A 16354-nucleotide genomic window follows, 5' to 3' on the forward strand; every position below is an offset into this window, starting at 1 on the left:
TAAAACATAGATGTGTCCTGCCCCAAGTGGAGGAGTGTAAGTATCTGGGGATCTTGTTCATGAATGAGGGAAGAAGGGAGTGGGAGGTCGGCAGGCGGATTGGCGCAGCGTCTGCTGTGAAGCGGGCGCTGTACCGGACTGTCGTGGTGAAGAGAGAGCTGAGTCAAAAAGCGAAGCTCTCGATTTACCGGTCGATCTACGTTCCCACCCTCATCTATGGTCATGAGCTTTGGGTCATGACCGAAAGAATGAGGTCCTGGATACAAACGGCCGAAATGGTTTTTCTTGGTAGGGTGTCTATCCCTTAGAGATAGGGTGAGAAGCTCTGATATCCAAGAGGGACTCAGATTTGACTGGTATCTGGGTAGTGATTTGGTGCAGATATGTAAGCTAAACAAAAGCAACATAACTCAGGGATGACATGCAGTAGCAGGTATTGTGCAGCAGCAAGATGGTTTTTGAACACTTTCATTGTCCCAATGAAAGTTGAGAATGTTTTGTGACTTTTGTTCTTTTAAATCAAAATCATTCGAAACAGCACATTTTAGCACTGGCGTTGATTTTACTGACATCCAGTGCATGGCTGAAGTGGTCTGTAACAATTGCTGCTTGATTTAAACCTAGAGAGAGTCCACTTCTTATTTTTTCCTGTCGTCGAATGGGGAGTAATTATTGTTTTTGCACCTTAGTCCTGAATCAAAGGGGAACCAAAATTACAGCCTTGCTTTGTCATTTCTTATCCTTCAACTCACACCTGACATTTACAGAGTCAAACAATTTGTTGCAATTTGTTTTTTCTCTTTATTCTTTTCTGGTCAAATATAATAACATCATAGAACTGAAAATATTCCCTGTTTGTTCTCTTTATGCTTTTTTTCTGTATTGAATGAAAGACGGTGGAGAAGTGGCCAGTGTTTGTACAACACCGCACACTCCAAAGACTGATAAAGTGCCCTAAAACATTAAGCCTTTTAGTATTTATACTACTTTATGTCCTTAAACTCTGGAATTAAACTACTTGGAAATATTACAAAATTTTCATTTAAAACAACTAAAGAGCTCTAAAGAGAGATAAAAAAAAAAATTCCTTCTGAGATCAAAGAAGCTGAAATACTTTGAGTGCAATGACGCTACTGATCTGTGTTAAGGTGTGTTTTCTTAAGGCTCATTTGTTGCTTTCTGTGTCCACAGTGAACAAACACAAGCCCTGGATAGAGACATCATACCATGGAGTGATAACTGAAAACACTGATGTTGTTCTGTTGGACCCTCCACTGGTTGCCCTGGATAAAGACGCCCCCATCCCTTATGCAGGTAGGCTACATTTCACCATCCACTCGGCAAACATGGACTAACTGGTATCTGCTAGAGGCCAGTCAACAATGACTAAAAAGTTAATCCTCACACGGAAGCATCGCTGCAGGATTTATTTACGCCAGAGATATAAGCCACATGAAGGTGTCGTGTGATATCCCTGAATGAATCCTCTCTATCGCATATACTTTTTGTTTGTTTTACACTGGACTGTACTGATTTAATTTTAAACTAATAGTTCTGAGTAAACACTACATGCAGGACTCTTTTTTTTTTTTTTTTCTATGTAATGTTGCCCATATAAGCCCCTCTGGCGACTGAGGAAGCTGTGAGAGAGAAAAAAAAAAAAAAACCCTTGTATAACCGGATTAGATTCTTCTCACTTTGTGGCCATTCCAGCTCATCTAAAGGGTGCCAACTTTTGCAGGGGGACGCCTGCTGGAGGCTACTGGCTTGCCCAGTCGTTCCCTTCTCCCGCCAAGCCGCTAATGTGGCCAGGGCCGCGGCAGGGGGCTGCTGCCCACTCACAGAGACCCTCAAGCTTAGCTGGCTGGAAGGACAGATTAATGGTTGAAGTGGGGGAGAGAGCGTGCACTGCGCACGCAAATGTGAATGTGTGCATGCTTGCGAGAACATGTTTAGCATTGGTTACAAATGTGCACATGCATATATATGTGTGTATGTGAGTGTGATTGTGTGTGCATTGTGGCCGGAGGGGCTTGCTGGCATGGCCACCCCACAGGGAGAAAGAGAGAGAATGATGAGGTCGGTGGGAGTAGCTGGCCGACCAGTACATGCCCTCTAGCTCTCAATAGACTGATGGCTACACATGGAGATGGTACGTGCACCTGCATGCATGGCTTCACACAAGCATTTTCCTACACACTCAGATCAGGCTTTGCATATAGACATTCCTGGAATTCCAAAGTGAGAGCACCAGGAGAGATTCCTCACTGAAATATTAATAGGCACAGACCAGGGTTACCTGTTGCTTAGCACTGAGTCTCTCTTCTTTCTTTCTTGCTATGGTAATTAGGTATCTCTGTCCACTCTCTTGGTTTCTTCTCATCATAACTTCCCAAATGTTTCACCTACCTCTTTGTATATTTCCCAGCAACCCCAAAAACCCCCAAACAATATTGCTTTTGCAGCTTTTTTTGAGCTAATACAATTCTGAATTTGATGGACAGAGTTATTCAGTAATTAGCCGGATAAAGTCCATCTGTTTTTCATGCGATTGTAGAATTACAAGTCGGTGTACAGGTAGTATTTGAGCCTTTTTTAATTAGGTCAGACAGATTTTCATTAGGGTAATGCTCCAACATGGAGATACAAAGCCTGACTGGTAACAATTTGCATGAAGCACCAGGCCGTGCATCAGTGGTGGACAAAAAAAAAAGCCTGCAAGCTCTCCCTAATGCTGTAAGCCATTAAAATGTATAACATTCCAGATTGTGTGAGTGTGTCAATCACATTTGCTGATCTGTTTCTTACAAAACTATTCACACTGCTTCCAAACTCTCAAATTTTGTGATCTTACAATCACAAGTCCCGGAAAACTTTGGGAGGATTTTATGTGATGGACGACTACAAAATATTTTTAAAATATTCTCCATGGTTTTTTGGTTTTTTTTTTTTGTTTTGTTTTACAAATATATTTGCTTTTTTTTTTTTTTTTCTTTTTCAAAATACGCCATTCGTCCCAACCACTCAATAAACTCTCATTTCAGTTACAGCTGCCTTTCTTGGGGGACTTCCCCAATATCAATGTGATGCTGCAGAGGCGTGTCAATCGACACGACCCAACATCTGGAGCCTTAAGGAGCTCCAGGCAAATCTCATCCAGGTGTATTAATAGTAATAATAGACACAGGCCGGCTGTATTTACAACCTTGATGACAATTGGTTGCACTCTCATCTTTTTAAAGAGGGTTTTCTTTGTTAAAAAATCTTAAATACTCTGCATTACTTTCATTTCACCTCACAATGACTGCTTGTGGTACTTTAGTGTTTTGGTCTGTCACGACATTATCAGATGCACTCGTGTGTGTAATTATGTGACGCGTCAAATAATGTATGAATGCTTTTGGAAGACACTGCTTTTATTCTTTAAAAAAAAATCCTGTAACTTTAGACATACTGACTGTAAGACCAACACGCAGTTCAGATTAATTCAGAGAGAAAATCCCACTAAGTCGGCACAATTCCACAGAGTTTCCCTGTTCTTCTTTTACATCGCTCTGAACCTGTCCAACATTCCTCTGGGGCTGCTGGGCAGTCACTGATCTGGAACAACAGAAATTGTGGCAGAGTTGTGTCTGAAACTTGACAAAAACTGACACCCACCTTGACTGTGGCTCCAAATCAACTCTCCACCTTCAGAATTACCTATTCAGGACTTCAGGAAGAGTGAAGGGCACCTGTCAGCTCTAAAAACTTCTTCTTTTATGCATGTCTGTGTCTGACAGTGTGCAGTCAGTTTGCACTAACAAACAAAAGTAAATAGCTTAGGTAAAAGAAAACAACAACAAGTTTATTCTTTATGTTAAGCTGACAGGGTACCTTGTTGTCAGTTAGGTTGTGGTTTTCACAAGCAACAGAAACCCTTCACAGCTTCTGTCTAGACTAAAGATATCCATAATTTTATTAGTTGACAAGCACCTACGCAAATTCAGTCCATCATTCTTCTGGATTTTCCCACCTCAGTGACAATTGTACATGAGGGTGATGCTGAAGCCTCTGAAAGGTGAAAGAACCAGGCAAACACTATAGCTCCGTAATAATGTGCAGAAACAAGTCAGGGAAGGCTGCATGGAATAAAAAATATGGGCTCTGAATCAGTTCAGCTCAACCAATTATCTCCGCACATCGGCTCCCTCTTCGTGCTGTGATTCAGTCTTAGCTTCTCGTTTTCATGCTCGATCTGACTTAAATAAATGTCATGCCTGTTGTTGTCAGTGGTGCATGCCCAACTCTTTCTGCCTTACCTGTAGGCAGAAAGAGTTACTGCCATTTACTAGTAGATATTACCTTTTGTTGACAGAAACATTTTCATTATTGGAAAACAGCAGATAAGATAAAACCTGTTTGTTTGTATGATTCTGAGTATTTATATATCTTCCAATTCCCATGCCATAAATGTCAGTTATCCAGTTATTTTTTTAAACAGACCCAGCCAGAGCTTTATTACTGATCATTCTTCAAAAATGTTAAATGGAACATGAGCCAGTAGATGGTAATGAATCCATGTTAGGACACTTAGAAATGCAAAAGAACATGATTCTAAAGAACAGTTCAGCGCCAAATTACTCATATCCCTGGCATATCTACCAAAAACATAGCTTTCATTTGAATAATATATGCAAACATAGAAAAAAATCTTGATTACAAAACATTTGCATTAGGGGGAACGAGGTAATGAGAAGTTTTGTACAAGGGAAAAAAACGCTAGTAGTCAAAGTGCTGAATATCTAATGTTCTTGAAAGTGATCAATGACGCGTTTGGTGGTTTGATCAGCTTTTTTTTTACTGCAAGTTCTGCTATAAGTACATTTAAATCTATAAATATAAATATTATGAATTATTTAGTTTCATCATCCAAGACTGATATCCATGCAGTTGATTGATTTGAACTGGCTTTGTTTAGATGATTTGTGGAGTGTCACTGTTCAGAAAGAGCTTGCAAAGTGCTGGGTTTGCCAGGTTAATCGGCAAGAGTTTTGCTAAGTGCTGGTATTTGGTACAGGTCAAATGATTGTCAGTCACTTCTAATATTCTATCGCCAACATGCCTATTGACACTGACAGCTTTTCATTTTCTTGCAGGGAAACTTATTGTTAATGTGTCAATCCCTCAGTTTCACCGGTCCCCAGAGTCCTGTGGTTTTTGCTTGGACAAGCAAGCAAATGTCTCACCACTGACCCACAAACTGCATACTCTATGCTCTATCAGCAATGCTTGGAAAGATTCAAAGTCCCCAAATCACCCCCACACACACACACACATACACACACACACACACACACACACACACACAAGTTTGTATTTCTGCTCATATTAAGACTTTGTATAGACTTCCATTCATTTATGCCTAATTTATGCCTAAAGTAAAACCCAGACAGTTTTACATCTAAACTTAACCCTGAACTCTAAACAATGGGGTCAACAGTATTAGAATTGGGCTAATATCGCTGTGATTAAATAGATGTTACTGTGTAATTGGGGGAGACATGTCAAGGTAATTATAAAAAGTATGCTGTATCATTCACACAGTGTCAATGAGCTCCACACAATATGTTGATGGAGAGCCAAAGTGGGATTAATGACAAAAGAAGAGTGAAACAGGCTTGTCTGAGAGTTGCGACATGTTGCATGACTCACAAAGTACAAAAGCACAAAATAAAGATTATTCAGAAAGGAAAAAATAGGTTGTAATGGTTAAATCTCAGGGGCATTACATCCACAATTAGAAATGCTGTTAGTCACAATCTAGAGCTGTATTTGCTAAAAAAAAATATGGTTTAGTGCAACAGTAGTCAAAATCTGCTTTAAAATCTGTTCGGTAAGTTCCTTTCGCATGTTGGAGTCGCTCTGTTAGTTCTGATTTGTTCTTTTTGTAGACTTTCATTCATTATTTTTTGGGTTGAGGCATTGCATGTTTGGGCAATTAATCCCTCTGGATTTTTGATCTTGCAGTGTTTTGTTTTTTTTACTTTTGGACAGTTGTTATTATGTGTAACTGTGACAACAATTAGTTGCTTTTACAAGTGGGAGCAGCTGGTGATCTTCTGAAAAGCTCAATTAATGCCTTAACTGCAACCCATGGCTAAAGAGTAGGACTAAAAAACAGAGAAAAGAAGGAAGTCCAAACCATCTCTTCCATTAATCCTAATGGGCATGGATCGTCTGTCTGCCTGGCTTTCTAATGAAATAGCCAGACAGATTTAAAGAGGAGCAACAAAAGAAATTAAGATGGATCAGCAATGCCTGCCAATAACTGACACTGTCAAATAGGACATCCATTCATCCATCCATTATCTTACACGCTTATCCCTAAAGAGGCTGCAACGGGTGCTGGTGTCTCTGTTGGTGGTCAACGGGTGACAGGGGAGGTTCACCCTTGAAGGTGGCTCGTCCATCATGTTTCTGTGAAATATCAGCTGTCAGGATTGTCATGCACTCATGAGGCTGTTATACATCAACAGTCAGGGGCCTCTTTGGATTCGATGAAAGACTGACTGCTACTGGAGATCCTTCCTGCTCACAGCATCACTATCCACAACAAGTCTTTGAAGATACTTTGATAAGCCTAGCTATGACAACAGTTAATTCCCTTTTGGGATAAATAAAGTATTTTAATTTTTGAGTTATTACGGACCATTTAGCTCCTTTCCTGGTTAATGCTCTTTGCCTGACCTGTCAGTTTAGGTGGACAGCTCTGTATTTGTTGGCTTGCAGTTGTGTCATGCTCTTTCTGTTTTCAGAAGACGGATTAGACATCTGTCAATGAGATGTTCAAAACTTAGGTTTTCTCAGAAAATATAATCCCTTCTTTAAAGTTCCGTAACATCTTTCCTCCTGACCTGTCGGCTATGTTTCTTGTACTTGGTGATCTTGTTTGTTCCCTAAAAAAAAAAAAAAAAAAAAAAACCTTCTTGCTTTAATAAAACAGCTTTATTTACACTGAGAATATTTGTCGACTCGATTGAATTCAAATAATTTGTCCCTGGGGGGGCAATTTCAAAGCACTTGAGTAGCGCAAATGGACTCAAAAGTGAAAGCTCATAAAAATAAAATAAATAAAATTCACACATAATAATCACATATGTACGTAGGTAGTAAAAAGTGCAGTGGGATTTTTTTGGTTGTGTGCTGTGTGAAGTAATTTGTAGTCTAAGTGCAGCAGTGTAGCGAGAGTTCATAGTTGGGTTGGAAGGGTCAGCTGACCCCAGGTCAATGACTTCATCATAAGAGGAACGCTGAAGGCAATTAGTTGATATAAGGGTTACCGTTTAAGACTGCGTGGGTAGATATAAATGCATTCCACTCTCTTTTTCAAATTTTTTTGGGAAAACAATAGGTGAAAATCATGTTTCACGTAAAATCTGAAGATTCTTTAAATCATGTTCTATAGAACAGCTTGGTTCTGTAATAACTAAGCTTTTTAGCTGACTTTTTATGCAAAAAAGTCAGCTTTTTTGCATAAAAAAGCTGACTTTTTTTTAACTGCAGTTAAGGCATTAATTGAGCTTTTCAGAAGATCACTATATACAATGAAGCATATATACAGGCTTCATTGTATATATGAAGCCTTTTTCTTTGGGCTTCAGATCTTTACTATTACATTTAAAAAAAAAAAAAAGTTATTAGAACAGGCATTTGATTTTAAAAGGGCGATATTTTTGCCCTTTCTTTGTCAGTTTCTTAAAAAAAATATTCTCCCAGTTGAAAGCTGCAGATATTGTGATTTAAACTGAGCAGGCTGTGGTGTGTTTGCAAAGCGATATTCCCTATAAAAGTTGGTTTAACCACAAGTCAGGCAAATGCCCTTAATCCATGTGTTCTTTGATTTGCCCTCGTCGACCTCAGCACCGCTCCCTTCTCCTGTTTCAGCTGTTTTGCTTTCGGTTTGACCTGGAACAAGCCCTCGCTTCTTCTTCTTTTTTTTTTTTGTCTCCACCCTCCTTCCTGTGTGCTCACACTCCTCTCCTATCTCTCTCAGATAATTTCCGCCTGTCGGATTTTATCCAGATCGTTTGAGTTCAGAGACACCAGTGACGTTCTTCATCTTTTGTAACACTGCAGACTGTTCGAGGTGTCGCATCATGTTTCTGCAAATGGCTGATATTTTCATTCACAAAATAAAATCTTATTAGATCTATTTTTGAATATTTTTTTATGAGAAATCAGGAGCAAACAGATGACTCCGACAACAAGGGGGACTAACTGCAAACACAGCATCCCTGCTTAGTCAGACTCAAGCACAGTATTATTCAGTGACGCTGCTATTCATGCAAATTTGTTTTCAGCAGACTTTTGAGCTGATAAGCGCAGACAGCATAATAACTATCTTCCTTCTGGCATTCGGAGTGCCTTATTCTTTGACTTCAACACAATGGAACTATCACTCTGCCATTGTTCACATGCTCAATTATTAATGAAGTACTGAATTGCAATCTGCTCCTTCAGTGAACCACGCAGATGAGGGAAATAGTCTTTGTAATGAGTTAGGCTTTTTTCATGCTTTTTACTCTTTTTTTGCCTTTTGATGAGTTTCACAGCGGTCATGCTGACTCGCAGCAAATTCTTTGTTCCTTTAAAAGATGGCAACAAAAAAAGAAGCTTGTTTCCAGTTTTCTTGAATACCATTTTTAGTTTCCAGCTGACATTCTCCTCATCCAAATTTGAAAGTTGTTACGTGATAGGCTGGCTTTTCAAAACAGTAGCATTGTAGCTCTTCACATGATTCCTCTGAAGCGTTTGATGGTATCCTTCTCTTTGCTCTGATCTGCCCTTGTTTCTGGAGCAGGATATTGGCTCTATTGAGGTGCCGATCTGCTGAGAACTGCTCTAAAACTTCAAATATGGATCCTGATTTACTTTTTTAGGATGTAGAAGTGTATGTCACGAACAAGCTCTTGTAATAAATGAATCACCAAAATATCTATTATCCATATTTTATGGTAATGACTTAAATGAAGGATAATTGTCCTCCATATGGGGTTTGGTTCCAGACCTCATAATTTTTCCTGCATGCATAACTCTTTCTCTCTTTCCACCTTTTCTATCTAGGCCTTGTTAATAAAGCCCACCAGTTCAAAAAATTAGTAAAAAAAAAAAGTGAACAAAAATGTTTTCATCAGTCATGTCAGTAATGTGATACTTAGTAACTAATATAAATAAATTCTTATTGCAGAGTCTTTTTTTTTTCTTTACAGTCAATTGTATGTTGTTTTTGTCAACTTGTAACCACAAAGAATCTTTTAGTTCTGCTGGTTGCTGCCAGATGCCCATTAAAGTCAGAATTCTGAGAAAGATATTCAGAATTTTGAAAATGTCTTATTAGTTTTAGTTTTAGTTGTTTTGGGGTTTTTTTGTCTTATTTTTCAGATTTTTTTTTCTTTTCAAATAGTCATCATTATTTTTTTTCCCCAGTGGCCGTGATCCTTTTCCATAGAAATGGCACACTCAAGTCTGAACCTAATTATTCTAAACAGAGTCTTCCAAATAATGTTTTTATTAACTAAAACATTGTGAAAACAACATAAAACAAGGACTTCTTAGTTTTACTCCAAAAATATTCAGAAAATTGTTCCTCTGTTAGTGAGTTGGATTAGTTGATATACTCATACTGCTCATTTTGGAGAAGAGCTAAAAAAAAAAAAAAGCTGTCTAGGCTAAATAGCTTTATGTGACTTTAATGGAAATTGTGAAATTAAGTGGGATTCTAATGATCAACACTTAAAGGAGAAAAAGAACACACGAACATTTGGTGTGAATTTTGTAAACAGTCTACTCTGCTAAAACTACGTCTAGTAAGCAATAAATATAGTAATTTAGCCTCATGTTCAAGACTAGAAAATGTTTAATACTCCCACGCTGTAGTTTCATACAATCTGACAAATAACCTCCACACTTGGTTAAACGTGTGATTGCTGAAGATATGTGGTCATTCTGCAGCTTGTATGACCTAAAATAATGTAGCATGCAGGGTTGGCATTTCAATAGTTACAAATGTTAAAAATATCAAAACTAACAAAGAGCTGTTGCTATCTTTAACAAACCATCTGTTGAAGGTTAGTTTGGTTTTTCATCTCATACGGTCCATTTACAGAACACTCAATAACAATATTTTAACTTAGCTATGTACAAGAAAATCTGCAAAGTTGTAATTCAAACCAAAAGACAACTAATTATCTCTGAATAACTTTATGAACACTCGTGTGAGGGTTGTGTGCGAGTTCCACATGAAGTATGTATTACATCTCTGAACGTCTGTTGCAACTTTTTTCGGAGTAAACAAAAGTACATAAATGTCTAATGAAGAAATGTGGACAACAAAACACAGTAAAAAAGCAAAAACACATAAGTCATTATATTCATGTGGATATTAATCAATTGTGAGAGGTTTTTCATCTTTCATCTACCAGAAATGTTAAAGTCTTGCGCATCAGCTGAAATTGTAAGATGTGCCATTTCTTGCTGAAATATGAAATCAAATCTAAGCAAAAAATAAGTCATGAAATGTTATACATACTACCGACTACATATTTACACATTTTTTCAATTTTTCTCATCTTGTCATCCTTTAATCTAGTTTTCTTTCTTTGTCAGTCAGTTGTCACATATTTGTACTTCAGTGTGTGATTTTTTCATATCAAGTTTAATTTTATCGTTCAGCAGTGACAAAGAGAAATACATTGTTCCCTACAAAGCTCTATGAAAAACTTTAGTCAGATTTATTTGCACTCAGCCACATAGTCCAGCTTTAGATTTTTGTGGAGGAATGTGGGAAACTTGAGGCAATCATCACCAGGGCACTTTTCTTTCTTTTTTTTTTACAATCAGTTGATTTACCTTTCTCCTAATTTATGTTTCCAAACTCTTTCATTGCCTTCAGAGATTTACTACACTGTTTTCACACAAGGGCAAGATATTGTCAGTCACACTGAATAAAAAATGCAGCAAACTGTCATTATTAAACATTACCTAAGAGATCACAGAAAAATAAGCTTCAGAGCCAAATGGAAAATGTGCTGGTGATGGAAGTATATCAGAAAGTTGGTGCTATGAGTGCAATAATAAATCCCCTTCCACATATATGTAATAATTCTTTCTGCCTTTGGACCTGGAGCATTCTGTTTCAGCGAACAAAGTTTGGCAGAATGTCATTTCACAAAATGCTGTGTACCATTAATCACGAGGTTGGATGATCAGCCCAGAAATCAATTACTCTCTTGTACACCATTCTTTCAAACCAAATGAACGGCATGAATTTTTAAAGTCAAGATGAAGAATTGAGGATTTATGCACCCCTGACATGTGAGGGAGCAGCGGCACAAACTTTGAGGCCAACATTATCCTGTTCCGGCTCAGGGTTTCATCTCTGAATCCGTGTTTTATCTTCTTTCTCCTACGTGCCATCGTCTCTAATATCATCTCAGCATGTTCATACGCATGCGAATCAAAGACTCCATTAAGTGAGCAGGGGCGGGAGGCTGTGGGGTACAAAAAATGATTGCTTAAGAAAGTATGAAAGATGATGATGAATAGCACAGCTTACGGACACTTATGTCAGGAAGACATGGAAGGCATATTCATTGTAACAGATGTGGATTTATTTTAAAATTAGCTTTTAAATCAGTGTGTGCGTAACATACACATTGATCAGACATAACATTATGACTTACTTCTAATGGTGTTGCCAAAACACCCTTAGCCCACATTCCATTCCACTCATACATGATCCCACCTAAGAAGAATTTATAGAGACCCGTTAACCTGACGCTTTTTTTTTTTTTTTTTTTTTTTTGGACTGTGGGGGCAAAATGGAGTACCCAGAGAAAACATACAGATACAAGGGAAGAAAACGCCTGATTGAAAATGCATAAGAAAACGGCAAAAAGCTAAACATTCTTTAGATGCATTTACATTTTAAAGTTATTAAGAGCCACATCAAAGGTACTAAAGCAAACATGCCACTGCAGGTTGACGACTCCTGCACTATGCACATCTGCATCATTCAAATCAAATAATTTCACCTGCCAACTTTCCATACAGGATCATTTCTCTGTGTGCTCATGTTGTTTTTATTGGACGTAAAAGTGAGATTGTAAACATTGATCGAGGTTGTATAACTAATTAAAATGATCTGATCTTTTTAAATAACTTAATGTTATGCAAAGACATGACAAGGAAGCATCAGGTGTAATTAACTCAATTGGGATGACCAACAACATCCAGGAGGCTTCATATCAAGGTTTTTTAGCTGAAAGGAGAATACATTAAATATACCTGGTTCATATTACATGAGCAGGTTTCATTTTCCATTCCTCCATAAAGCACTCTCACTAAAATATGGACCTTCATAGTTCAGAAAACACATGCCACAGGTTCATGGAATATTGATGTATTAGGACTAACGTAATGAACATGAATTGCAATTCGTCTGTGGTGGACGCAGACTCTCAAACATAGGCTTTCATTTGGACTCACAGCATGGATAAACAAAACCATCTTCCAGGTTGAAAAAGATATATTCTTGTAACATGATAAACCATGACAAAATATACTTATCTGGCAGAATGGGGACATAGAACCCCTTGAGGGACAGACAATGCCAGCTCCACCCTTATGATCATGCAGGCTTTAAAAAGGTACAAACAAGATGAGTCGCTTGGCAGTTGAGTGATCTGGATGAAAAGGAAGTAATTGGGTATGCAGAAAAAAATAAAATAACTTAAGTGTTGATCTGAAAATTAGGGTGATCCTCTGTGGCAGCACATATAGATGCAGCTATAGGTGGAACATGAAGTGAAGTGTTTGCAAGATTGCTGAAAATTATAAGTACAAAATTGGTCACCAGAATTTAATCTGCTTCGCAGCTCTAGTTGTTCCATGAGGTTGACGATGCCAGGCTGCTTGTGACAGTCCAATTAAATACATTTGCATATCGAGAGGCTTAAATTATTGTCATCTGCTGGAGCATAAAATAGAGGTGCAACTCAAGAGGAGCCTTTGGTGATCTGCACTTGTAAACAATAGAAACAGAAAACAAACGCTTTTTGGTCATGCCAGTCTCTTTTTCTGAACTGTGTCTTACAAAAATGTTTAATACCCCTTAAACTTTTCCGTATTTTGTCATGTCACAATCCACATGGGATTTTTTTTTTCCCTTCGCCCACAGGAGCATATTGAAAAGATACATTTATATGCTGGAAACCTGAAACTATAAATTCATGGAGCAGGGAAAATCTGCTTGCTGGTTAGGTCAATAAACACACACTGATCCACTTCTTGGGACAAATACTGGAAGAATCAGTGGTTATAGAGTCCAAGTCAGTATCAGGGCCGGCTGAGATGGCCGAACAGAACCAGAATTTATGAGAAAATAATCAGAGTCACAGTACACAAAGTTAAAGTCCAATCTAGAATCAGGGTCATAATCACAAAAGAGATGAGGATCAGGGAAAATCAGTGGTCAGGTGGCAGAAAACACATCAAGCACACAAAGGGAGGACCAGGACGTGGACCGCTCGAAGGCCGCTTGAACCGAGTCGGTGTAGAGGAGGCAGCAGCACAGGTGGGAGAAACCAGTGATCAGCAACCAGCTGGAGCTGGAGGGGCAGAGCAGAGGAGCAGCATGAAACATAGCTGGAAGTCTTGACAGCTTTGTTTTATGTCATCATATGAAATCCCCCCAAAATACATTGAAGTGTGAAGCTGCACCATTAGAATATTTAGAAATCATCAAGGAGCACAAGCACTTCCAAACAAAGTCACATGAGAGTTAAAATCAGTCTCTGATTTGTCTCGTTTTCATTCAAAGACCACGTCTTCCCCATAAACTCTTGGTTTCTTTATCCTGCAAATCCCTAAATTTTACAACCTCCTTTTTCAAGCACCATTACTAAAGTTTTAAATTGTTAAAAGCAGAACAGCGATTAAATGTTCTTAAAATGTTGTTTTCTAGTGAACTGAACAGACGGGAAGGATGTAGGTTGTAGCTGTAAAATGATCCATTACAGTCAGTGAAAGTGTTTTGTTTTTTAGCCCCAAACAGTGAACTCCCTCTGCTGTGCTCCATAAAACTGTTGTTTATCCATCTCAGTCTTCACCCATCTTTGCCCGGGGCATGTGTATGGTTACAGTCTTATGTCATGAAGGCATAACCACCAAGAGATGCGGCACAACTAAAGGTACCTGTCAAGCACGAGACAAGAGAAACAAGACCTTACAAGGAATGTCTCCAGGCTGTATGCACAGACCATATAAGCTGTGGCTTTGGTTTTGCCTTTTCCTTGGCCCGTTTGTACTAATAGCCTACAAATCTGCCCTTGCTTGCAATGCTTTGCCTTTGAACAGAGCTGCATATTTTGGGTTTGATTTCATCACACCTGGCCTTTATGGGCCATTTGTTAACAGATCGAATATCATTTGTATTTTGATGATAAAAGCTGAAAACATAAGGTTTGCTGAAGCAGAAAAAGGCTCGACTTGAGTGTAGTTACAGCACATACAGAAGAAACAATAGCTGCTCATGCTCCAAGTTATTTTATGTCCACTGTGACGCTTTAGTTGCAGAGGTTTGCATCATCAAAGGTGAAGTAGAGTGCAGGGTGAAGGGAGCATACACCACTTCCCCTCTGAAACAAATGTAATTGGCTTTCCACATCATCAGCTCCCATTTTATCTGTTTTGGACAAAGCAACCCTTTGTCCCCCTGCCATGTCATCTTTGTCTCTTAAGAGACTATTTTTACCTTCATGATTCTGGAGCTTTTAGATTAAGAAATCATAAAGAACATGTGAACAAGAGGGAAGTTGTAGAGAGCTTGAAGAAATGCTTCCCTTCCATCTGTCCATCCATCCATCCATTATTCTAACAACTATATTTTTGGATTGTAGACGGAAGCCAAAGAATACATGCTGACTCATCTACAAAGATGCCAGCGGTTACCCTGCAATGATGCGAGAGAAAAATGTCCACTTTTTCAGTTGGCTCTAAGGGAAATGTGAGACGGTGTACAACTGTAAATTAAAACATTTAGATGTTGAAAATGTTGTGGAAGATGTGGGGTTCATATGACTAGGGTACTTGTGGTATTTCATCCCTCTGAGGAAACGCAGACTTTAAGAAAAGACATGATGATGAATCACATGTCTGACACATGAAATGTATCTTATAACTCAGTTAATTTAATGTTTAATGTTTGGAAGCAAGTTCTGCCACATAAAACAAACATTTTGAGTTACTGTCTGAGAAATGCCTCCCCACATTTCTAAGCATCAATCATTTTATATGCTGGTCTTATTTTACAGGCTGAAACAAAGATAACTTTTACTGTAATGCATACTTTAAAAGCTGCACCTTTAAAAAAATAAATGCAGATAATCGAAAACCTACATCTTGCATCACAAGCACTATTCTAACAGGCAATGAAACTTTGACTCTCATAGTTGCTATATGTCATAGACTTCAAAACTCTTAGGTTTTGAAGTCTAAGAGCTCAAGGTTTTGAACAAGTTTTATATGAAGCCTGTACAGTTTATTAAATTTAACCTTTTTTGCTATTATAACTCAATGAAATTCTCTTACTTGTACAACTGCAGAGTATTTTACTTCTCTGTCATTCAAGTGGCAATAGCCCACTGTGTGTTCAGACTTGTCATATCACATTGCTATCCGCAGGCTCTGTCACTCGCAAACTACAGCAGATGAAATTTAACAACACGCTCATGAATTTTACCTTAAAGGCCCAACAATTAAGAACCTTTCTTGCTACTGAGAGCGCAGAGTTTCTTCAGTTTTATTGAAAGCTGACTCTAAATTGGTGCCCAAGGACTAGGCATTATCATATCAAAGAGAAGAAGTTAAATAATTGGAGTGAAGTTGTAGCAAATGAGTAAATGAGATACAGCTCAGGACTCAGATAGAGGTCTTGTTTTAAAAAAAGTTTGTTGTACAGTGCAGTGAAAAGTGTTTACCTTGCAGTTTTTTCTGGCGGTTTGTTAAACAAAGGTTCTCAGTGTGTTTTTTTTGAAACCCTCAAGAAAAGAGTTTGTGACCTTTTCCAGATTGATGAATTTGTTTTTCATGTATTCTTAAAAGTATTTGGACCATCCCAGGATGTGCTGCTTTTAACATCTTCTAGCCTACTTCATGTTGTCAGAAATTTTCCATTAACATAAGTTATTGAGGTATATGCAAAAAAAAAAAAAAAAGGTTTTTTGCATATACTAATGGGGAAAATATCTTTATGCATAAAAACAAAGGGCACAATACACATTGGGATGTAGACTTGTATATTAACAATATGCAG

At 38.2% G+C, this 16354-nt stretch overlaps 1 protein-coding gene across 1 annotated transcript in view; it reads left to right on the forward strand.

Annotated features, from left to right (window-relative positions):
* Positions 1-1124: 1124 nt before the first annotated feature.
* The window catches only part of LOC106965271 (calsyntenin-2-like), a 130068-nt gene continuing 114838 nt past the window's right edge, over positions 1125-16354 (forward strand). Inside the window, exon 1 of the mRNA XM_015061266.1 lies at positions 1125-1314. Coding sequence (XP_014916752.1) covers positions 1125-1314 — 190 coding nt within the window. The remainder of the gene's footprint in view (positions 1315-16354) is intronic.

The sequence above is a fragment of the Poecilia latipinna genome, unplaced genomic scaffold, assembly GCF_001443285.1.
Source record: "Poecilia latipinna isolate Pla-1442-1.1 unplaced genomic scaffold, P_latipinna-1.0 Scaffold1795, whole genome shotgun sequence".
Classification (NCBI taxonomy): domain Eukaryota; kingdom Metazoa; phylum Chordata; class Actinopteri; order Cyprinodontiformes; family Poeciliidae; genus Poecilia; species Poecilia latipinna.